This window comes from Scyliorhinus canicula, chromosome 13 (assembly GCF_902713615.1).
Source record: "Scyliorhinus canicula chromosome 13, sScyCan1.1, whole genome shotgun sequence".
Classification (NCBI taxonomy): Eukaryota; Metazoa; Chordata; class Chondrichthyes; order Carcharhiniformes; family Scyliorhinidae; genus Scyliorhinus; species Scyliorhinus canicula.
Window position 1 is genome coordinate 100,735,907 of NC_052158.1, and position 25,282 is coordinate 100,761,188.

Below are 25,282 nucleotides of genomic sequence, written 5' to 3' on the forward strand. Positions count from 1 at the left end.
GTGTATCCTGGGCCCCGCTCCTGCAGAGTCTAGCCAATGGCTTTAGTGTTCTGCCCATGGAATCATACACAATCACCTACTGTTGGCACCATACTAATGCTGAGATAGCAGTCCCCATAGTTGGAGATCTCCTCACACGTGGGCCTGCTGAACACCAACCTGGAGCCCTGGCCATGACCTGAGGTGCTTCCTCCTCCGCTGTTTGCCCCCTTGCCACCCTTCCTGACTGAGGAAATGTGACGCTCCTCCATCTCCTCTGGGTCCAGGCATCTCCCCTCTGCAGTGCCAAGTTGTGGAGAATGCAACAGATCACAATAATGCAGGACACCCTCTGAGGCTGTAGTGGATGGCACCCACCAAACAGTCCAGGCACTGGAACTGCATCACCTGGCCACCAGCACATGTGTTGAAACGTAAACCTTGCTGCATGGGACCCGCATCTGAATCCTCACGGGGAATCTCAAAGAAGCCTCCCGTCATGCCATGTAACAGGGTGAGTGATGATAGGGTTTACCATACAGCCTTGTTTTGGGTGTCCCATCAGTGTATCCTGTGTGATGTAAACTCTTCATTGAAAATTGAAGTTCAATGCTTGGGACTCAAATAAGTGGCAGTTCTCTTTAGCTTTGCATATCTCATTGGCAGCGTTGAGTTGGCAATGAAGGGTGAAATCGAATTCCAATCAATTAAATGTCTCTTCTGACAATGAGTGTCACAGCTGATTAAATTAAAGCCTACAATGAGCATAACAAGCACACATCTAGAGGGCACCCTCATTCTCCCATTTCTCAGCCCTGCACACTTGTTCCTGAGAAACAAACTTCCTAGACAAGTGCAATTGATAATTCAATGGAGCTCAACCCCTTGGTACTGAAAGTTCTGCCTGAGTGTGGGGTGCTACACACAGTTCAGTTGTGCTTCCCCAAGTGGGAGGGTCATCATTACTCATGAGGCAGGGATGCAAGCCATTCCTGAGGCGCCACTCTGCCCCTGCGGCATGGCTTCTCATGAGACCCCACCCGGTTACCCCCTGTGCTGACCCTCAGTATTCACCTCCAGTCACCCACTTTCCAGCTCCCAGTAAGTATGGGAACTCCCTTAGCAGTGATTTGGTCACAAGCCCAGCGAGGCCACAGGAAGCGGTGCCTGCATGCCAGCCTCCAGGCTCCTTTAAAGGGGGCACCCCGAAGTGAGTGGAAAGTAAATCCAGCCAGTGACCTCTGTCTGACTGAACCCTAGCCCCAGCTCAGAGTCAAACTTATCTGTGGCCCCACATTCTCTCCGATGCACCTTAAGCAGTAAAGAGCCTGGGAATCATGGATGCCTGAGTGTGCCACCGCCAATATTCCACACCACCAGGTTCATGCATTTGCAGACCTGTTCTAAATGATGCTAGTGTAATGTCATGCTGGCGCCCAATGAACATTCCGTGACGGATGAAGATCTAGAGAAAGAGTGCTCGCTAATGACATGCTAATGCATTAAAATGAGGTTCCCGGGCTCAAGCCACATGATTCGCACTGGCAAGGTGGAAGAGGGAATTATTTTTAAAAATAAATTTAGAGTACCCAATTCTTCCAATTAAGGGGTAATTTAGCGTGGCCAATCCACCAACCTTGCACATCTTTTTGGGTTGTGGGGGTGTGACCCACGCAGACACGGGAAGAATGTGCAAACTCCACACGGACAGTGACCCGGGGCTGGGATCGAACCCGGGTCCTCAGCGCCATGAGGCAGCAATGCTAACCACTGTGCCACCAAGCCGCTCGGGAGGGATTTCTAAAAGATAAAAATCATGTTTTTCCATTCTCTCCAGATATTGAGTCCATGCAAGTTTCCCACAGAGAGAGAGGGTTCAAAAACGCCCCCCATGTAAATTAATTCTGCTTTTTTATTTTTCCTACCAAAGTGGATAACTTTGCATTTCTCCACATACTTGTCCATTCATATACCATATTTCAATCCTTTTGTGGTCTCTTTGCATCCTCTTCAGTTTGCTTTCCCATCTAACTTTGTGTCATCAGCTAACTTGGATACATTGCACTCAGGCTCTTCTTCTATGTCATTGATGTAGATTGTTAACAGCTAAAGCCAAGCTCTGATCCTTGCAGTACTCCACGAGTTACAGCCTGCCAACCGGAAAATGACCCACTTATTCCTACTGACGTTTTACCAATCTTCAACCCATTCAACCCCTAATCCCATGAGGGCTAATTTTGTATAATAACCACTCATGTGGCACCTTAATCAAATGCTTTTGAAAATCCAAACACGCTCCATTCACTGGTTAGCCCTCGTCGAACCTTACAAACTCAAAACACAATTTCCTTTTTGCAAATCTGCTTTGACATGTAGCAAGGCACTTAGGAAAGCATAATGTGATTAGGTTTAGTCAAAGCCATAGAGAATTCTGGAAGATCAAAACCAATATATACATTCTCTATACCTCTATTAAAACCTTACACACCTACCAAAACGACAATCACAAAATTAAATACTGAGAGAGGAACCATACATTTATCAACAAAATCAGCAGCAAATTATATGTAGAAAAAAAAAATACAATATTTGGAATGATTTGCAGTACAAATGCTGCAGGAGCTCTGAGACACTTAGAAAATGCAAAACAAATAACAAGTGACAGTGCAACGGGGAAACAACAAAGTACAGACTGCAAGTGTAGGGAAGCCTCAACAACTTTCAAAAGAAAACAGAAAGAATTGACACATTATGAAACATAACACCAACAAGATCAAGAATAAAAGCCATACCCAGAATCAACTGAGAAAATCTCAGAGCAAAACAAAGGGTAAATATATATTTCAGTTATTTACATGCTTTTTATTTACTATTCAATAAATTTGTTTAAACAAGATTTAGTGCTATACCTTCAAGAAGTGGGGATAAAGTGGTGTAGTGGTTATGTCACTGGACGAGTAATGCAAATGCCCAGGAGACATGTGTACAAATCCCACCATGGCAGCTGGTGGAATTTAAATTCAAATAACTAATAATAAAAATCTGGAATTGAAAGACCATAAGACATAGGAGCAGAATTAGGCCAGTCAGCCCATCGAGTCTGCTCCGCCATTCAATCATGGCTGATGTTTTTCTCATCCCCATTCTCCTGCCTTCTCCCCGTAACCCCTGATCCCCCTATTGATCAAGGACCTATCTATCTCTGTCTTAGATACTCAGTGATTTGGCCTCCACAGCCTTCTGCGGCAAAGAGTTCCACAGATTCAGACTCTGGTTGAAGATCATCTGTTTTAAAGGATCGTGACTTTAGCCTGAGACTGTGTCCTACGTTTCTCGTTTTTCCTACAAGTGGAAACATTCTCTCCATGTCCACTCTATCCAGGCCTCGCTGTATCCTGCAAGTTTCAATAAGATCCCCCCTCATCCTTCTAAACTTCAACGAGTACAGACCCAGAGTCCTCAACCATTCCTCATTCGACAAGCTCTTCATTCCAGGGATCATTCTTGTGAACCTCCTCTGGATCCTTTTGAAGGCTAGCACATCCTTCCTTAGATACGGGGCCCAAAACTGCTCACAATACTCCAAATGGGGTCTACCCAGAGCCTTATACAGCCTCAGAAGTACCTCCCTGGTCTTGTATTCTAGCCCTCGCGACATGAATGCTAACATTGCATTTGCCTTCTTAACTGCTGACTGAACCTGCACATAAACCTTAAGAGATTCGTGAACAAGGACTCACAAGTCCCTTAGTGCTTCTGATTTCCTAAGCATTTCCCGATTTCGAAAATAGTCTATTCCTAAATTCCTCCTGCCAAAGTGCATAGCCTCGCACTTCAGTGCCCACTCTCCTAGCTTATCCAAATCCTTCTGCAGCTCCCTTGCTTCCTTAATACTACCTGTCCTTCTGCATATCTTTGTATCATCTGCAAACTTAGCAACAGTGCCTTCAGTTCCTTCTTCCAGATCATTAATGTACATCGTGAAAAGTTGTGGTCCCAGCACAGACCCCTGAGGCACACCATTAGTTACCGGCTGCCATCCTATAAAAGACTCTGTTATCCCTACTTTACCTTCTGCCAGTAAGCCAATCCTCTATCCATGCCTGGATCTTACCCTTAAAACCATGGGCTTTTAACTTATTTAACAGTCTCCTATGCGGTACCTTGTCAAACGCCTTTCAGAATTCTAAATAAATCACGTCCACTGGTTCTCCTTTGTCTAACTTCTTTGTTACCTCCTCAAAATACTCTAACAAATTTGTCAGACACGACCTCCCTTTGACAAAGCCGTGCTGACTCAGTCCTATTTTACCATGCACTTACAAATGCTTCACAATCTCATCTTTAATCTGAGACTCTAAAATCTTACCAATGACCGAAGTCAGGCTAACCGGCCTAAAATTTCCCGTCTTCTCTTCCTCCCTCTCTTCTTAAACATTGGTGTTACATTAGACACCTTCCAGTCCTCTGGGACCCTTCCTGCCTCCAGTTATTCCTGAAAGATCATCACAATTTCCTCAGCTATCTCTTTTAGGACCCTGGGGTATAGTCCATCCAGTCCAGGTGACTTATCCACCTTCAGACCTTTCAATTTCCCCAGAACCTTCTCCTTAGTAATGGTCACTGCACTCACCTCTGTCCCCTGGTTCTCCTGGAGTTCTGCCATCCCACTGGTGTCTTCCACCGTGAAGACTGATGCAAAGTAATTGTTCAGTTCATCTGCTATTTCTTTGTTTCCTATTATTACTTCTCCAGCCACATTTTCCAGTGGTCCAATGCCTATTTTTGCCTCTCTCTTACCTTTTATATATTGGAAAAAAAGAGAGTCAATGGATGGGAGGCGGGTTCGCGTGATGGACTGGGCTGTGTTCGTGACTCTCTGTAGTTTCTTACGGTCTTGGGTCATACCAGGTTGCGATGCAGCCAGACAGGATGTTTTCTATGGTGCATCTGTTAAAATTGTTAAGAGTCAATATAGACATGCTGAATTTCCTTAGTTTCCTGAAGTATAGGCATTGATGTGTTTTCTTGGTCATAGTATCGATATGGGTGGACTAGGACAGATTGTTAGTGATGTGTACACCTCGGAATTTGAAACTGTCACCCACCTCGGCACAACATTTTGCTTCTTGGGTTCGATGACCAGCTCCTTAGCTTTGTTGACATTGAGGGAGAGATTGTTGTTGTTGCACAACGTCACTAGGTTCTCTATCTTCCTTTACGGTCATGTCATTAACAAACTTGTAGATGGAGTTGGAGACAAATTTTGCAACACAGTCGTGTGCATATAGGGTGCATAGTAGGGGGCTAAGAATGCAGCTTTGCAGTACCCCGGTGTTGAGGACCATCGTGGAGGAGGTGTTGTTGTTCATCCTTACTGATTGTGGTCTATGGATCAGGAAGTCAAGGATTCAGTTGCAGAGGGAGGAGCCACGTCCCAGGTTTTGGAGTTTGGATATGAGTTTGGCTGGGATTATAATGTTGAAGGCAGAGCTATAGTCAATGAATAAGAACCTATCGTAGGAGCCATTGTTGTCAAGATGATCCAGGGATGGGTGGAGGGCTAGGGAGATAGCTTCTGCTGTGCTGTGGACCGGTTGTGGCAGTATGCGAATTGCAGTAGCTCAAGGCATTCTGAGAGTATGGAGTTGATGTGTCTCATGACCAACCTCGCAAAACACTTTATAATGATAGATGTTAAGATTACCGGACGGTAGTCATTGACGTACATTGCCTGGTTCTTCTTTGGCACCGGTATGATAGTGGTCTTCTTGAAGCAGGTGGGAACCTCGGAATGGAGTAGGGAGAAGTTGAAGATGTCCGCAAACACACCTGCCAGTTGGTCTGCACGACCAGGGACTCTGTCTGGACCTGCTACTTTCCGTAGGTTCACTTTCAAGAAGGCCTGACTTCTGATGCTATGACAGTAGATATGCGTGTGTCGGAGGCTGTTGGGGCAGTAGATAAGCTTTCCATGGACCTCACTGTTGTTTATGGGACCTTACAATATGTAAGTTGGTTGCTGCATTTCCTTATATTAGAAAAGTATTTGTCAGCCATTGCAAAGTTCTTTGTAATGTCCTGAGGGGTCTCTTTTTTGGGGAAGCCCGTGAGGGGTCTGTTTATTTAGGGGGTCGCTGGTTGGGATCTATTTATTTAGGGGGTCTCTGGGGTATTTAGGAATCTCTGTGACTCTGTGGAAGGAGCAGGTCGGGACACCCCCGTACTGAGGGGATGGGGTGGGGCAGAAAGTCCCAGGATGGGGGGGCTGGATTGCGATGCAGTGGGCGGGGGGTGGGCAGCCGCAGGACCTCGCTATCGGGCCGCCCACTCAAAATGGTGATCTGCCAGCTAAGGAATCCCTCGCAATCTTCATCATGCATAAATTTGCATGGCAAAGGATTGGGAATCGCTTCCTGATTTGCGCTCCCACATGTGCAATTCAGCTCAGGTTGGAGAACGTAGGGCGGGTTTCTCCATCCCTCTGCACAGATATTAGGTGTGGCATGCTGTCGGGATTCTCCGTTTCTTCGGCTGGTCGATGGAGTTCCCCATTGTGGGTCAGCCCCACGCCGTCGGGAAACCCGGACTGCTGGCAAAATGGAGCATCCCAACAGTGGAGAATTGGATTTGGATTGGATTGTATTTGTTTATTGTCACGTGTACCAAGGTACAGTGAAAAGTGTTTTTCTGCGAGCAGCTCAACAGATCATTAAGTACCTGAAAAGAAAAGGAAATAAAAGAAAGTACATAATAGGGCAACACAAGGTACACAATGTAACTAGATAACACCAGCATCGGGTGAAGCATACACAAGTGTAGTGTTAATCAGGTCAGTCCATAAGAGGGTCGTTTAGGAGTCCGGTAATAGTGGGGAAGAAGCTGTTTTTGAGTCTGTTCGTGCGTGTTCTCAGACTTCATGACCAACCTCTCGAAGCACTTCATTACAACGGAAGTCAGGGCCACCGGATGGTAGTCATTGAGGCACGTTGCCTGGTTTTTCTTTGGCACCGGTCTTCTTGAAGCAGGCGGGGACCTCGGAGCGGAGTAGGGACAGGTTAAAGATGTCCGCGAACACATGTGCCAGCTGGACCGCGCTGGCTTAGTGCACGACCCTCCGGACCTGTTGCCTCCGAGGGTTCACTTTCAGGAAAGCCAATCTGACTTCAGAAGCTGTGATGGTGGATATGGGTGTGTTATGGGCTGCTGGGACATTCGACAGCGGATCATTGGTTTCCTGCTCAAACCAAGCATTGAGTTCGTCAGGGAGGGATGCGCTGCTGCCGGAAATACTGCTCGGCTTCGCTTTGTAGCCCGTTATGTTGTTTAGCCTTTCCACAACCACCGAGAGTCTGTAAAGCTAGTCTGTGACTCTAGCTTGGTCTGATATTCTCTCTTGGTATCTCGGATGGCTTTGCGGAGGTCGTACCTGGATTTCTTGAGTAGGTCAGGGTCGCCGGACTTGAACACCTCCGACCTGTCCTTCAGTAGGGAGTCAATCTCGCAATTGAGCCATGGTTTCCAGTTGGAGAACGTATGTACTGCTTTCTTTGGCACGCAGTCGTCCACACATTTGCTGATTCAGCCCATAATCTCCCAAACGGAGAATTTTGCACTACATCCTTACATCTAAAGAACCGTTGACAAAAATAAACTCGATGAAAGGGTGGGGCGGAATTCTCCGCAAGGCCCGACGCCGTTGTGAAACCTGGAGAGGTTCACGACGGCGTCGGAGGCCGCTCTTGGCCCCCTATTCTCTCTGCTGGGCATTGTCGCTGGCATCAAGGCCCGGCGCGCCGAGAATGACGTCAGCCGCACATGCGCGGGTTGGCCGGCTCCAACCTGCGCATGCGCGGCTGATGTCACGATGGATGATGGTTCAAACCCGCGCATGCGCGGTTGCCGTCTTCCCCTCTGCTGCCCCGCTAGACGTGGCGGCTTGATCTTGCAGGGCGGCGGAGGGGAAAGAGTGGGCACCGATCGCGGGCCAGTCCCCTCCCGAGCACGGTCGTGGTGCTCACTCCCCTCTCCGCCCCCCACAAGCCACAAAACAGCTGCTGCGCCATGTTCACGCCGGCAGTGACCAGGTGTGGTTGCCGCCGGCGCGAAGGGGTCGGGAACGGCCGGCCGCTCGGCCTATCCGGGTCGGAGAATCGCGGGCCGCCGTGAAAAACGGCGGCCCGCGATTCTCCGAGCGCCGTGTCTCAAAATGCAACACGCCACTTTGGCGGGGGGGGGGGGGGGGGGGGAGAATCGCGGGAGGTGCCAGAACGGCCCTCCCTCGATTCTCCCACCCGGCGTGGGAGTGTTGAATCGTGCCCGTGCTTTCTTTGCAATTTTACTTTGATTCCCATTTTTGAGCTTTACAGGCAAAAGAATTATTCACAGCCAACTGTCCAACATTTTTGTACACTGCTGAAAATATTTACACCAGTGGTTGCAAGTCCAAATATTGCCATAAACAAAATTACTATTAACTTAAGACCAGAGTTTATGTAAAGTTCTCTAGGCTTCATATTGCACAAGCAATTAAAACAACTGCAGCTGATTACAATTTAAGATCAAAGTAAAAACAGAAAATACTGGGAAAACTCAGTAGCTCTGGCGATATTTAGAGCTTTGAAGTCACTCCGCCTCGAAACATTAACTGTTTCACTCTCCAGATGCTGCCAGCTCTGCTGCTTCTTTCTATCATGTTCTGTTTTTATTTCATCTCGCAACCACAGTATTTTTTTAAAATTCTATAATTTAAGACAGTGAGGTTTGGCACAAGTTGTATAACATCTGAAGAGTTTGAGTATCTTCAGTTGCAAAGCACATTGCAAAAACTAACCTGTTAGAAGGGGCTCTTCGTCTTTTTGGTTAACCTCTTCCTCACAAAATGAAGGGGAAAAGGACTTTAAGTCATTTATACAGGGATCTTTAAAAGATTCAACTGGCATTCTAAGAGACAAAGATATATTGATGTAAATTAGATTAAAGTATTTTAAACCCTACTTCACAAATATTTTAATTCACAGAGGAAATTAGGTGAGCAGAGTAAGTAGGAAGCTACTAGGACAGAAGGCCAGCATTTAATTATGATTCATGGGTGATTGATCAGGAATCAAGCAGCACACCCACACGATGTGCATATTTTTAGGTGAACTCACAGGCCTATTTAAATCAGCAATGTATCAGTTAAAATGAAATTGCAATCCCTCCCTGAAATGAATTTAAAATATTCATCAGTTCCACATGTTTACCTAAATTCTGTGGATAAGTGTGTTCACACTGTTCGTGCTTTATGTGTAAAATTAACCATAGAAAATGGGATAAGCACAATTAAAACAAACTTGGAATCTATCACCCTTAAAACATTGGGGCCATGTTGATTTAAGAGGTGAACGACTAGAAAAACATCACAAAACAGCAGATGAACTTATTTAGCTAAAGAACTGGAGGCATGGGGTGGGATTCTCTGATCCCGAGGCTAAGTGTTGACGCCGTTGGAAACGCTGTCACGTTTCTCGACGGCATCAACATGGCCTCAGGACCGGCAATTCTGGCCCCTACAGGGGGCCAGCACGACACTGGAGTGGTCCACGCTGCTCTAGCTGCTGATCCCAGTGTCAACTGGACACTGTAGGGTCCACGCATGCGCAGTGGCACCGGCGCCAACGCGCGCATGCACAGTGGCTCCCTTCTCCGCACCAGCCCAAACGCAATATGGCATAGGACTAAAGGGGCCAGCGCGGAAGAAAGGAGGCCCCCAGCCCGAGAGGCCAGCCTGCCGATCGGGGGGCCCCGATCGCGGGGCAGGCCACAACGGAGGCCCCCACCCCCCCACCAAGGTCGATCCCCCCCTCCCCCCCACAGGCCGCCCCCGGACCCTTCTACGCCGTGGTCCCGCCAGCTGAGAGCAGATTAGAACAGTGCCAGCAGGCCTCAGGTTTTTTGTATTGGCTGCTCGGCCCATCCCGGGCCGAGAACTACGCGGCCCCGACTGGCGCCACCCTGACCACTGTAGCCACCTGGGGTGGCCACGTCCCGATTTCAAAATGGACACTTGCAAAGAGTACAGGGAAAATTGGACAGTGCTGGGAAAATAAGCAGGTGCAAGGTTTGCCTGTGGATTGGAACTTGCAGCTCCCAGACAGAACTGATACTACAAGCCATTAGCATAGTAATGAGCTATCTGCGGGGACAAAAGAGAAACATTTAAACAATCGGTACTAGGGCAGACTCCCTGGCGCCAGTGGAGACTAAAACAAAGGCAGGCCAACGGTTACCAAGTGATCAAGGAACGACCCCTCTATTGGAGAGAATCAATACAAACGATTGGGACATGGTCCAATTAATTGGGGCCAAGTTCAGGAACCGCCCAGAAGGGCGCGAAACCCTTTGAGGTATAAAGAAGAGTCCCCAAGGTCAGAGCGCTCTCTTCTTCTTCACCTTGGCCTTTGGCTCTCAGCGACGAGAAGCCTGCCAAGCACAAGCCAAGTAAGTCTAAGGTCAACGCACGCTACGAGATAGGTGCTCCTAGCTACTATTCTATACCAGTTCAAAGCCAGCAATATCAGAACCGGACAACGGCCATTGTTCCTCTGACTGAGTGGGTGCCCAAAGCTAAGTATACGCTTTTATTAGTAGTTGTATTTTAGTGAGTAGAGTTTGTGCATGAGTAATAATTGACTGTGTGTGTAAATAAATGTGCATTGATTTCAAACTTACTAACTGGTGTATCGAGTCATTGATCAGTATTCGGTTTTGAACCTTGGGGTGGTATCAAAAGGATACCTGGCGACTCTTGAACAACGGTAGTTAAAACAGAGCAAATTAAGGAAAGCATAACGAGCAACACCACGCAGAGAATAGCGTCCTGCCATCGGGGCGGCATGGCGCAATTCATGCCGGTCGCAGGGAATCTCCAGCCTGGACCTCTTGTGGTTTGCAGCACACTGAGATAAGACAGCTAAAGTAAATGATGGTTAGATAGGCCTGCATTGTAAGCAGAAAAAATTAATAAGCCATGCGGAATGCGGGTGAGTCTTAATTGTGCGTGAGGGAACGGAAGCTGGAAGGTTGATTGGTTTGAAAGTGAAATAATCTAGAGTAGTCCTCTGCAGAGTCTTATACCAAAGAAACCAACAAGTTGTTTTGATCATGTGATGTCCCTGTGAAAACTGACAGGATTATGTAAATGAGAAGTATTGGCAAAGTAAGCAAACAAGGGACTGAGGCAAGTGGTGGTAAATGAAAGTTTTATGTTTCAGAATTGCTGGCGCTGACTAGAATTTTCCAGAGCACTGTGGCAAACTAATGAGTGGTCCTGATATAAGTAAATAACTTTTAAGGTTAATGTGCCTCATAACAGAATTAATGGGGCAAGAAAGAATAAAACTGGTGACATATGTAACACGTGACATATGTAGTTAGACACCATATTTCATAGAATTTACAGTGCAGAAGGAGCCCATTTGGCCCATCGAGTCTGCACCGGCTCCTAGAACGAGTACTCTACCCAAGGTCAACACCTCCACCCTATCCCCATAACCCAGTAACCCCACCCAACACGAAGGGCAATATTGTTAGGCTAATAGTGCTTGTTTTGTTTTAAGTCTTTTATATACAATAAAGTTTGTTTTGTTAAAAAAAAGTGCAATCTTGAGGTATAGGCCTACTGGTTAAAATTAAGTTTTTGGATTTGTATTTAAACGTTAACAGTCCATAACCTGGACTGTCGGAACACAATAATTTGAGTTATCATTTTGACCCGAACATTTCTGGCTTTAATCATTCGATAAGAATGCAATTTGACTTGCTGCTCAATAAATAATTCAAACTTCAATCTATTGGAAGCAGACTGGAGCAGAGACAAACGCCTGCCTTTTTTGCAATCACTCTGGATGTTTAAAAGCAGATAATTGTCTGTTTTGCTACAGTTTCAACTTAATCAATATTCACTTGAGTAAAATTGCTATGAAGAAATAATTGTTGTGTGATTTGCTTTCTGTTTAAAGGTTAATTTTCATTTGGAGATAACAAATTATCTTGTTAGGAACAAGAACTGCTGTCAATCACGTGACCCCAAGAAGCAATACCGCTGACTGAGATATTCATATGCTTTCTACTTTATGTAATATTTGAAATTGGCTAATATGGTATCTACCCTTCTCCCTAACGTGCATGCAATGGTAGGAAAGTGAAAAAAGCACCTGAAAAGTCAAGGCAAACAAACTGAAGGTACCTCCTGTACTTTTTGAGCAGCAGCTTATCCAAGTAGCTTGTGTTGTGTTCCTTAAAATGAATTTCAATTGGTGTTTTTGGACTTTGCAAATTGTCTTGATCATGTGATGTCCCTGTAGAAACTGACAGGATTATGTAAATTAGTCACTATTATTCTTCTGTAAAAGTTTACTTCTATAATACAACATTAGCTGCCCAATGGCTGAGTGAATTTGAGCAGCAAAAACTGCCACATAGCACATGAAGATCACAGCTTTCAGCCTGTTTGTGGAGTGGAACACAATTGCAGATAATGTGGTAGAGGCACCAGAAGAGATATATCAGTTCCCCTTAGTTAAGGAAGAGCTAAAATCAACCGGAATCCTCATTTTGATTGCTATTGAGCAATTGCAGGTAAGACAAGATTCCTCTGCAATCATTCAGTCTGCTGAAATTCAATATTAAGATTCATATGGGAATGAAGATAATTTGGATGAGACAAGGAGCCAGGAGGAACAGGCGTCATCGGACTGCGACCAGAAGACTGCATAGGGATATTGAATTAGTGCCTGTGGCACTAGTTAAATGCAGATGAAGGCAAAGGCTTAATTCATTCAAGTCTTAGTTTGCAGCACTGCAATTACAACATCACCTGAACCCAGTTGTGGTGTCTTTTTTCAATATGTCTATTTCAGTTAACCATTTTTCACAGTAGATCCAGTTTATAATAATTTAATTTTTACAGGCGGGGATTAGAATTAAATCACTTAATCAAATGACTTGTTCGAAAGGGATAATGAATTACATTGCTGAAGGAAGAAGTGCCCATTAAATTGTGAATCATAGAATCATAAAATCTACAGTGCAGAAGGAGGCCATTCAGCCCATCAAGTCTGCACCAGTCCTTGGAAAGTGCACCCTACCCAATCCCTGGAACCCAGTAACACCACCTAACCTTTTTGGACACTCAGGGCTATTTAACATGACCAATCCACCTAACCTGCACATCTTTGGACTGTGGGAGGAAACCGGAGCACCCGGAGGAAACCCACGCCAACACGGGGAGAACGTGCAGACTCCGCACAGACAGTGACCCAAGCCGCGAATCGAACCTGGGACCTTGGAGCTGTGAAGCAACTGTGCTAACAACTGTGCTGCCGTGCTGCCCAATCATCTTAACTAATTGGTCAATATGGCCTGTCTGCATTTAACTTCATGGAGAGTGGGCTATATTATCCATTTGGGTGAATATGTTCTCCCGCCGAAGATGAACCATCTCGGATTTGCACTCAGGTTGGGAGCAGGAAGCCAGAGGTGATTCACTATCCCTTGCTCGCCAAATTTATGCATGGCGGTGATTGTGAGGGATTCCCTCACAAATCCCGCGATCAGCCTGCCATTTTAAATGTGTGGCTCGATAGCGAGTTCTGCCGGTTGGCCCCTCCCGCTACCCAATTCCACTCCCCAAGGGATTTGTGCCGACCCCCCCACCAGAGCCCCATTTGAGACCTCCACCAGAGACCCATTGTAGAGACTCCCATCGAAGACCCCCATAAGAGACCCCCATTACAGAGACCCCCTATTGCAGAGACAGCCATTACAGAGACCTCCCTACCAGATAGCCCCCATTACAGAGAACCCCATCAGAGACCCCACATAAGCAGGCCCCCCAACATGACCCCCATTACAGAGATGCCCCTTACAGAGACCCACATCAGAAACACCCCATTACAGAGACCCCCACCCCACCAGAGACCTCCCCATTACAGAGACCTCCCCACAGCAGAAACTGCTGCCTGGTAGCTAGAGACCAGACAATGAAAAATCATTGCTTTAAAACTCACTACTTTCAACAGAGAAAAAGAGTAAGTGAGAGCGCTAACTGCTTTTGAATTGATCCAAGAGCTGTCAATCATAGCTGAATGTTTATAAACATTGTGGTTAGTTCCACAGCTGGGTACTTGAGATCCATTCAAGCGTGAAGGGAATTGAAATCAAACAATCTGGATAGCTGGCTGTGTACACACTGTCAATCACAGCCGAAGAAAACCAATTTCACATTGATGTGAATCAAAGCCTTGCAGATACAAAATCTGAGGGGTTTAAATCCAGCTGATGTGGTTTTCGCTTTCTAGGAATTTACAACTGCTGCTTTCACTGCCTGAGCCAGTAGGTGTTGACCACAGGTGAGTTTTAGAACAGTGAATTTTTCACTGTCTCTGTCTGAACTGCTCTTTAGCTTCCAGGCAGGGATCTCTGTAATGGGATTTCTCTGGTGGGGGTCTCTATTATGGCAGGATCTCTGATGGGGATCTCTGGTGGGGTCTCAAATGGGGGTCTGATGGGGGTCTCTCTTACGGGTGGTCACTGCTGGGGTCTCTGTGATGGGATGTCTCTCTTATCGTGGGTCTCTGCAGGGGAGTCTGTAATGGGTTGCCTATGGCGGGGTCTCTCTTATGGGGGTCTCTGGTCAGGGCTTCTCTTATGGGGGGGTCATTGGTGGGGATATCTAATGGGGCATTTCTGGTGGGGGTCTCTCTTATGGAGGGCTCTCTTATGGGGGTTTTCTGGTGGTGGGTCTGGTGGGGGTGGGGTAGGCTGGATTTGCATTGTGGGGGAGGGAGTCCTGTGATTTTGGGGGCAACTCCCTTAGGGTTGCCCCCTTCGCCCACCATAAGGTCCACTGCGCCAGAACCATGCTGGCACATACCTGCACCAATTCTCTCCCACGTGAATCCCGATCCAGAGGACCAGGGAATCGCGCAGTCTTGGAGAATCCGGTGCCCAGCCCGTTAGTAGGATGCAAATGGGTAATTTTGACCCACTTGCATCCTCCCACTGACGCAGGGTACGAACCGCAATACTGCCGCCAGCAGAAGACCAGAGTTTTTTTGATGCCGCTGGATTCTCTACCGCATTGGTAACTCCGCTACAGGCAGTGGAGAATCCGGCACAGCATCTCTCCCTTAATCTCTGATTTTCAAACAAATTCTGCATTTGCACATTCTAATTGCCCAGTAAACTCACCACAAAGTCAAACTTAGTCATTATATTTTCAGTACCCAACTAACAATGTGCTAATTGATCATCACTACCAATTCAGCTCTAATCCAAAGAGTGAACAATTACAAATGTGGAATTGATTTGATGTTGTAAGTTTCCTTTGAGATTTTCTTTATTTTGATGCAGTGTTGCTTTAAGGGTCTGCCCTTTTAACTTGTGAATTTATTTTAACTGGTTTTTGTAAAAGAGAAAAAATGTAGGGTTTCACTTCTTTAGCTACTAAATTGTTTGAGATTTCATAAATGCCGAATTTTTTTCACCTATCTTACTTTTCCTTTTTTTTGTCAATCTTTCTTTCTTTTTATATTTATTTTGACTGCATTTCATCCCCTTCTTAGTCGTTCCTGTTTCTTTCTCAATCGTTAAATCTCTTTGATGCAGGCGATTCCTTGTTGGTCCTTCAGCATGCCATGATCAGTTTACACTGCCAGCAAGAAACATGTTTAGCTGAAGGGTGCAGGAAGACGTCTAACTACATGAGATGCTTTGCTCAAGCAAATTCTCAATCATTATTTGTTCTTTGCAACTTCATTAAAATTTAAATTTAAAGACAACATTGTATTCTTCCGATTTTCAGCATGATTAATGGGGAGTGGGAGTAATTGAATTATTCTGTCAAAGAACTGACACAAGCATGATGGGCTGAATGGTCAGTTTCTGTGCTGAATCATTTCATGCTATTTAAAGTCGATTATGTTAAATTACTTTAAAAAATCAAGACAAGTTTGCACCATTTTAATTTCTAATAGTGAATGCTGCTAAATCTAAATAAAGGGAAAAAATACAATTGTTTGTACTTTTATATAGCTTAGACAACAGTATCAATGTATATGACAGCTTCCAAATACCACTGGCAGCTCAGAGAAGTACTGCAATGCTTTAATCATTTAACATTTCCTTAATCCTTGCTCACGGGCATTTCATGATAACATCTGTCACTTCAAGGACGAAAGCATGCTTCTGCAATCTGGATTATTTTAAATTATTGGTCTTTTATAAGAGAATTATTAATGCCAGGTTCCATAAAGGGGCATTCTAAAATATCAGCGAATTACTGATAGATAGGTCACTATAACAGAAACTACAATTTCTGCTGTTATTTTTTGGCATTTGTCAGTCAATACCTAAAAATATTCCTTTTTGTCCCACTGACTCAATAATTTACAGGAATTTCTATGGCTCAGCTTGGTTTTTCAAACCTAGTGCTCAGTTTTAAATTAAAAACATGTTGAATTCAAGAACCAAATTTATTAAACAGCTTTACTGTAGTCATTTAAATGGAATAAATGTGGTGTTCTTTCCCGACAGTTCCTGCTGCTAACAGATGACAGCCCGTTTTGCAATTCATTAATTGTGTGACCAAAAAAAGCGTTCCCTGACCACCTGTGATCATGAGTAATGCAAATCACAGAAGATCCCATTATAAGCATATTTAGTACAGTTCACAAACAAGGAGAGGCATATGATCTATTTCAAATCAGCAGACTACACTTTAAGCCCCATAAGTAAAGCTGCTGCTGAGAAAGAAACCATTCAGAGATGTGGATGAACAACTTAACTGCCAATGGTTAGGAACAGAGTCAACAAGATATTGCCACAGCTCCTTAACTAACCTATTTGCTGGGTTCCACTTTGTGTGGGGGGAATAATGAGATATTATTTGCCCAACAAGATGATCTTATTACTCAACACCTGTGCTACTGCTGCTAGAGGCATGGAGGAAAAGCATCACACAGGCACAATTATGTAAAGGAAACTTTGAGGCATGAAGCAGAGAGAATAAGAATGGGATACCCACTATTAACTCCACATTGTTTATAATATTGTGAAAAATAAACTTCTTTGGAGCATTGAGCTCCTCTTACCTTAACGGAGTAAAATATAACACAAAGAAGTAACAAACCACAACAAGGAATACCTTGTATACTCGTACTGGGACGTAAATGCTTAAAACATTTATTCATTTACGTTCTTCTTTCATCCAGGTTATTAAAGAAATCAGATTATGAATGACAATTAATATGAATGCTTGTATTGGTGGGTTGTACTTTATTCCATCCCAATGGTTTTTTACAAATTTCACTTGGGCCCAACTGAGCATGTGTGTTAACCCCTCATAAACATCACCCAGGTAAAGGTCGACTACATGACTTTTGGCTTAAAACAAATGTCAAAAATTGGACTTTTACATGAGTGCATATGGTATTTAGTGCCCACAATCTTGTAATTACCTTTTATATTGTTCTAACATAGGATTAAGCAACACAGAAACAGACCATTTGGCCGACCACTTCATACTAATAATTATGCTCCACTCAAGCTTGATATTTTGAGCTCCCCCATCTTTGGAGATGGGTATATTTTTGGAGCCTCCTCCTCCAGTTAGTTGTTTAACTGACTACGCCATTCAGGACTGGATATGGCAGGACTGCAGAGTTTTGAGCTGATCCATTGGTTGTAGAATCGTGTTGCTCTCTCTCTCTGTCACATGCTGCTTCTGATGTTTGGCATGCATGTATTCCTGTGTTCTAGTTCACCAGATTGGTACCTCATTCTGAGGTGCGCCTGGTGCTGCATCTGGCATTTCTGTCCTCTACATCCTAGGCTGTTGGCACAGAGCATTTCTAGTTTGCATCCACTGATTTTCGGGGTTTGAGGCACTGGTGTGTCAGTAGCAGGATCCATGTTTTTGCCGGAACCATGGACTGGATTCTCCGCAGCCCTGCGCCGAAACTGCGTTTGGCGTGGGGGCGGAAAATCAAATTTCCTAACGGAATCGGGCCCGGCGCCACTCTGGCGATTCTCCGGGCCCCGTATATCCACGCATTTGCAAATTACACCGCGTGGCTGGGTGGCCATTGTTAGAGTCTCGCCCAGCGAACCTCCGCTCCTGACCGGCCGAGTTCCCGACGGCATGGAACTAACATGCTAAGGCTGGTCAGGTCTCTCACGTAACTGCTGCAGACTCAGTCCGCGGCCGCCCTGGTGGGGGGGCGGGGGCATGTGGCACCTGGGGGGGGGCCTAATGGGCAGCTGGGGGTGATATCGGGCCAGACGGATCCTCGGGTGCGCAGCTGATCGGAGGGGCCTAGTTTCTTTGTGTGGGTCCCTGGTCCGAGTCCGCCATGGGGCTCAGGGCGGCCGCTGGAGGACTCGGAACCGGAATTGCGGGAGCCCATATCCACAGCTAAAGCTGCATGAAGCACTCCCTGAAGGGAAGCGAATCGTCTTGTATTCTTTTCAGGAAGTCCGGAGTGCGACGCCTGCATTTTTACGCCGGTGTGGGGACATGGCCCCATTTTGGGAAGATGCCTCTAAGAGAAGCCAAACTGCCAAAAGAATAAACAGTTTTCTTGCACGATTTGCTGTTGAGTTATCAAGACAGCCTTTCCTGGATACCACTGGAATTGATACTGAAAGGCCCTCTCTGTTTACTTTTGAAAGATGGTGCAAGACCCAAGTGGTGCCAGTTCCCAGGCAAATGGCAGAAAACATACTTACACATGTATCTACACTTCCAGAGAGAACTGTGATGGACTAGATTGTGGAGCATATTTCTGGCACTATTTATCCGAGGTTCATTGAAAAACTGGTGAAAACGACTGGATAGTGAGAGGGGGAGAGTGATATGATGGACTGTATGTTGGAGAAGGAAATATGACAGTGTGTGAGAGATATTGAGAGAACTCAAGAGGTTGAAGAAAGAAAACGCAGACAAAGAAAGGTGTTAGCTGCAATCTATACAGCATGAATACAAATTGTTTGTCAGCAATTTATGGCAGCTCCTAAATTCATTGAAATGCTGTTTTCATTTCCTTATTTAAAGTTAGTACCATGACATTGTTAAAATTTATGTGTTTTCACTTTTTAATAACATAACAAAATAATGTTTGATTTAAGTTGCTAAATCGCATTTTAAGTTGTTTTTCCTTAAATTGTTTGAGTTTCCAAATAAAGTGTCACAATCATTTCTACCTGAAAACATTTCGGGAGTCCATTCTGCTTCACTAGGTTTTCTGTCTCTCCACTCTTTTAGTGCCTGTTGGAAAGACTGTGATGACTGTTCCTCATTAAAGTCACCATTTAATAATGAGCTACTGTTCAAATCTTCTTCACTGTTACTTTGCACACAGACAATGGATTCATCATCCTCTTCTTCCAAGTTAATAACCTGCAGTGTACAAGTAAATTATAAAATGTTATCATGTTTTGATACTTATTTTATTCCAAACCCTCCAATATGAAAATTGCTTTCATTTATTTAAACAACAGACCATGTATGTCTGCACAAAGCAGTCAATGTCCAAATGCAGGAAAACCTGCACAATACCCAGGCTTGGACTGACACATCTGTCACAAGTAACATTCGCACTACACAAAAGCCAGGCAATAACTATCTCGAACAAGAGATGATCTAACCATCGCCCCTTGATACTCAATGGTTGAATCTCCCACTATCAAAATCCTGGCGTTGACCAGAAACTGAACTAGATAAGCCATTTAATAATGTGGCTATCAGAGAGGGTCAAAGATTAGGAATCCAATGGTGAGTAACTCATCTTCTGATACCCGCAAAGCCTGTTCACCATCTACAAGGCACAAGTCAGGAATGTAATTGAATACTCTCCACTTGTCTGGATGAGTACAGCTCCAACAACACTCAAGAAGTTCTAATTTTGTCACACAGAGGGTGGTTAGCATCTGGAATGGGCTGCCAGAGGCGGTACAATTATGTTCTTTAAAAAATAGTTAGATAGTTACATGGGCATCCAGCAGAGGGCAGCAGAGCAGAGCTTCTGATTGGCTGTTCCGGGGACATTTGCATACGTGCAGTGCGGTCAGCGTAAGTTGAAGGTGCACCTGCATCAGTGACCCGAGGAGTTCGACGGAAGTTAAGCATCCAGCAGAGGGCAGCAGAGCAGAGCTTCTGATTGGCTGTTCCGGGGACATTTGCATACGTGCAGTGCGGTCAGCGTAAGTTGAAGGTGCACCTGCATCAGTGACCCGAGGAGTTCGACGGAAGTTAAGCATCCAGCAGAGGGCAGCAGAGCAGAGCTTCTGATTGGCTGTTCCGGGGACATTTGCATACGTGCAGTGCGGTCAGCGTAAGTTGAAGGTGCACCTGCATCAGTGACCCGAGGAGTTCGACGGAAGTTAAGCATCCAGCAGAGGGCAGCAGAGCAGAGCTTCTGATTGGCTGTTCCGGGGACATTTGCATATGTGCAGTGCGGTCAGCGTAAGTTGAAGGTGGTTTGTGAAGGGGCTGTTCTCGAGTGACAGCTTTACCCAAAACACTACTTACGTAGTGTCTCCCACCCATCCTCCTCCTCCTCTAACCAAAAAAAAAGTTCTGTCTGTTGGCCTAGTTTCAGCCGTTCAGAGGAGGAGGAGCAATCTCTGGGTGAGTATAAAAACTCACTTTAACCCGGGGATTGAGGTCCAGTTTTGGGAGCCGTTCAGAGGAGGAGGAGCAGTTTCTGGGTGAGTATAAAAACTCACTTTAACCTGGGGATCGAGGCCTAGTTTCGGGAGCCGTTCAGAGGAGGAGGAGGAGCAATCTCTGGGTGAGTACAAAAACTCACTTTAACCCGGGGTTCGAGGCCTAGTTTCGGGAGCCGTTCAGAGGAGGAGGAGCAGTCTCTGGGTGAGTATACAGACCTAACGGTAACTTCCTGTTTTCCACTTTTTTTTTTCAAAAGTGACGTCAGAGGGAAGCTGTGATCTGATTGGTTGATAACCAATCTGCCCCAAATTTAAAACTCGTAAACTTAAATTAAACAAATTAATTAATTAGAGATGGCTGGTCAGGTGATGTGCTTAAGCTGCCTGATGTGGGAGCTGGCAGATCCCATTGCGAGCTGCAGCGACCACATCTGCAGTAAGTGTTGGCTGCTCGAAGAACTCCGGCTCAGAGTTGATGAGCTGGAGTCTGAGCTTCACACACTGAGGCACATCCGGGAGGGGGAGGCTTACCTGGACACTTTGTTTCAGGAGGCAGTCACACCTGTCAGAGTAAATAGTTTAAATCCTGCCAGTGGCCAGGGACAGCAGGGTGTGACTGCAGGTCAGGCAGGTAAAGGGAACCAGCAGTCAGGAACTCAGGAGCCTCAGCCCTTGACCCTGTCCAACAGGTACGAGGCACTTGCTCCCTGTGTGGATGGCGAACAGGGCTGCAGGAAGGATGAGTCAGCTGACCAAGGCACCATGGTTCAGCAGGCCATTCAAGGGGAGGAAGTAAATAGGCAAGTTGTAGTTGTAGGGGATTCTATTATCAGAGGGATAGATAGTATCCTTTGTGAGCAGGATCGAGGGTCCCGCATGGTATGTTGTCTGCCCGGTGCTAGGGTGCGGGACATCTCTGACCGGCTTGAAAGGATATTGGAGAGGGAGGGGGAGGATCCAGTTGTTGTGGTCCATGTCGGTACCAACAACTTAGGCAAGTCTAGGAAAGAGGACCTGTTTAGAGATTATAAAGAGTTAGGATTCAAATTAAAAAACAGGTCCTCAAGGGTCATAATCTCCGGATTACTGCCCGAGCCACGTGCAAATTGGCATAGGGAGGCAAGAATAAGGGAAGTTAACATGTGGCTGAAAGAGTGGTGTGGGAAAGAGGGGTTCCTTTTCATGGGACACTGGCATCAGTTTTGGGACAGGGGGGACCTATACCGTTGGGATGGTCTCCACCTGAACCGAGCTGGGACCAGTGTTCTGGCGAAAAGAGTAAATAGGGTGGTCAATAGGACTTTAAACTAGAGATTGGGGGGGAAGGGAAAGTCAGGGAACCAAGAGGTGAAGGAATCAGTGGGAAGCGTAGCTGCTTAGGATTACAAAAAATCACGAAAAGACAGAGCTCAGGAGAGGTTACGATAGTCCCCATCTCACAAAATATGACACAGTGTATGGAAAGGCTCAGTAAACCAAGGTCCACCACACTAAGAAAACAAAAAGGGACAGTCAATAGGGAATTAAAGGTGCTATATTTAAATGCCCGCAGTGTACGGAACAAGGTAGATGAGCTTGTGGCCCAGATTGTGACTGGCGGGTATGATGTGGTAGGCATCACAGAGACGTGGTTGCAGGGGGTTCAGGACTGGCAGTTAAACATCCAGGGATTTACAACCTATCGAAAAGACAGAGAGGTGGGTAGAGGGGGCGGGGTTGCCTTGTTAATTAGAAATGAAATTAAATCAATAGCACTAAACGACATAGGGTCAGACGATGTGGAGTCTGTGTGGGTAGAGTTGAGGAACCACAAAGGCAAAAAAACCATAATGGGAGTTATGTACAGGCCTCCTGACAGTGGTCAGGACCAGGGGCACAAAATGCACCACGAAATAGAAAGGGCATGTCAGAAAGGCAAGGTCACAGTGATCATGGGGGACTTCAATATGCAGGTGGACTGGGTAAATAATGTTGCCAGTGGACCCAAAGAAAGGGAATTCATTGAATGTTTACAGGATGGCTTTTTGGAACAGCTTGTGATGGAGCCCACGAGGGAACAGGCTATTCTGGACTTAGTGTTATGTAATGAGCCAGAATTGATAAAATACCTTAAAGTAAGGGAACACTTAGGAAGCAGTGATCATAATATGGTAGAATTCAGTCTGCAATTTGAAAGAAAGAAGGTAGAATCAGATGTAAAGGTTTTACAGTTAAATAAAGGTAATTACAGGTGCATGAGGGAGGAACTGACGAAAATCGACTGGAAGCAGAGCCTAGTGGGAAAGACAGTAGAACAGCAATGGCAGGAGTTTCTGGGAGTAATTGAGGACACAGTGCAGAGGTTCATCCCAAAGAAAAGAAAGGTTATCAGAGGGAGGATTAGGCAGCCATGGCTGACAAAGGAAGTCAGGGAATGCATCAAGGCAAAAGAGAGAGCCTATAATGTGGCAAAGAGTAGTGGGAAGTCAGAAGATTGGGAAGGCTACAAAAACAAACAGAGGATAACAAAGAGAGAAATAAGGAAGGAGAGGATCAAATATGAAGGTAGGCTAGCCAGTAACATTAGGAATGATAGTAAAAGTTTCTTTAAATACATTAAAAACAAACGGGAGGCAAAAGTAGACATTGGGCCGCTCCAAAATGACGCTGGTAATCTAGTGATGGGAGACAAGGAAATAGCTGAGGAACTTAATAAGTACTTTGCGTCAGTCTTCACAGTAGAAGACATGAGTAATATCCCAACAATTCAGGAAAGTCAGGGGGCAGAGTTGAATATGGTTGCCATCACAAAGGAGAAGGTGCTAGAGAAACTAAAAGGTCTGAAAATTGATAAATCTCCGCGCCCAGATGGGCTACATCCTAGAGTTCTAAAGGAGATAGCTGAAGAAATAGTGGAGGCGTTAGTTATGATCTTTCAAAAGTCACTGGAATCAGGGAAAGTCCCAGAGGATTGGAAAATCGCTGTTGTAACCCCCCTGTTCAAGAAGGGAACAAGAAAAAAGATGGAAAATTATAGGCCAATTAGCCTAACCTCGGTTGTTGGCAAAATTCTAGAATCCATCGTTAAGGATGAGATTTCTAAATTCTTGGAAGTGCAGGGTCGGATTAGGACAAGTCAGCATGGATTTAGTAAGGGGAGGTCGTGCCTGACAAACCTGTTAGAGTTCTTTGAAGAGATAACAAATAGGTTAGACCAAGGAGAGCCAATGGATGTTATCTATCTTGACTTCCAAAAGGCCTTTGACAAGGTGCCTCACGGGAGACTGCTGAGTAAAATAAGGGCCCATGGTATTCGAGGCAAGGTACTAACATGGATTGACGATTGGCTGTCAGACAGAAGGCAGAGAGTTGGGATAAAAGGTTCTTTTTCGGAATGGCAACCGGTGACAAGTGGTGTCCCGCAGGGTTCAGTGTTGGGGCCACAGCTGTTCTCTTTATATATTAACGATCTAGATGACGGGACTGGGGGCATTCTGGCCAAGTTTGCCGATGATACAAAGATAGGTGGAGGGGCAGGTAGTATTGAGGAGGTGGGGAGGCTGCAGAAAGATTTAGACAGTTTAGGAGAATGGTCCAAGAAGTGGCTGATGAAATTCAACGCGGGCAAGTGTGAGGTCTTGCACTTTGGAAAAAAGAATAGAGGCATGGACTATTTTCTAAACGGTGACAAAATTCATAATGCTAAAGTGCAAAGGGACTTGGGAGTCCTAGTCCAGGATTCTCTAAAGGTAAACTTGCAGGTTGAGTCCGTAATTAAGAAAGCAAATGTAATGTTGTCATTTATCTCAAGAGGCTTGGAATATAAAAGCAGGGATGTACTTCTGAGGCTTTATAAAGCACTAGTTAGGCCCCATTTAGAATACTGTGAGCAATTTTGGGCCCCATACCTCAGGAAGGACATACTGGCACTGGAGCGGCTCCAGCGGAGATTCACACGGATGATCCCAGGAATGGTAGGCCTAACATACGATGAACGTCTGAGGATCGTGGGATTATATTCATTGGAGTTTAGGAGGTTGAGGGGAGATCTAATAGAAACGTACAAGATAATGAATGGCTTGGATAGGATGGACGTAGGGAAGTTGTTTCCATTTGCAGGGGAGACTAGGACGCGGGGGCACAGCCTTAGAATAAAAGGGAGTCACTTTAGAACAGAGATGAGGAGAAATTTCTTCAGCCAGAGAGTGGTAGGTCTGTGGAATTCATTGCCACAGAGGGCGGTGGAGGCCGGGACATTGAGTGTCTTTAAGACAGAAATTGATAAATTCTTGATTTCTCGAGGAATTAAGGGCTATGGGGAGAGAGCGGGTAAATGGATTGAAATCAACCATGATTGAATGGTGGAGTGGACTCGATGGGCCGAATGGCCTTACTTCCACTCCTATGTCTTATGGTCTTATGGTCTTATGGGCAGGCTGGGCATAGAGGGAAACGGGCCAAATGCTGGCAAGTGGGATTAGTTTAGTGACAGAAACTGGGCGGCTTGGACCAGCTTGGCCGATGGGGCTGTTTTCATGCTGTAAGCATCTATGACACCATGCAAGAGAAAGCAGCCCACTTGATTGCTACCCCTTCCACAAATATTTAATCC

The 25,282-nt window shown here is 45.5% G+C and overlaps 1 protein-coding gene across 13 annotated transcripts in view; it reads right to left on the bottom strand.

Moving 5' to 3' along the window:
* Window positions 1-25,282, bottom strand: part of zbbx (zinc finger, B-box domain containing) — a 165,097-nt gene that overhangs the window by 98,107 nt on the left and 41,708 nt on the right. For 12 of the 13 annotated variants that reach the window (XM_038816049.1, XM_038816053.1, XM_038816050.1 and 9 more), the window contains 3 exons: window positions 19,225-19,420; window positions 12,209-12,329; window positions 8,813-8,922 (listed from right to left, as the gene is read on the bottom strand). In XM_038816049.1, coding sequence (XP_038671977.1) covers window positions 8,813-8,922; window positions 12,209-12,329; window positions 19,225-19,420 — 427 coding nt within the window. The remainder of the gene's footprint in view (window positions 1-8,812; window positions 8,923-12,208; window positions 12,330-19,224; window positions 19,421-25,282) is intronic. The other variant, XM_038816052.1, reaches the window with a different exon arrangement.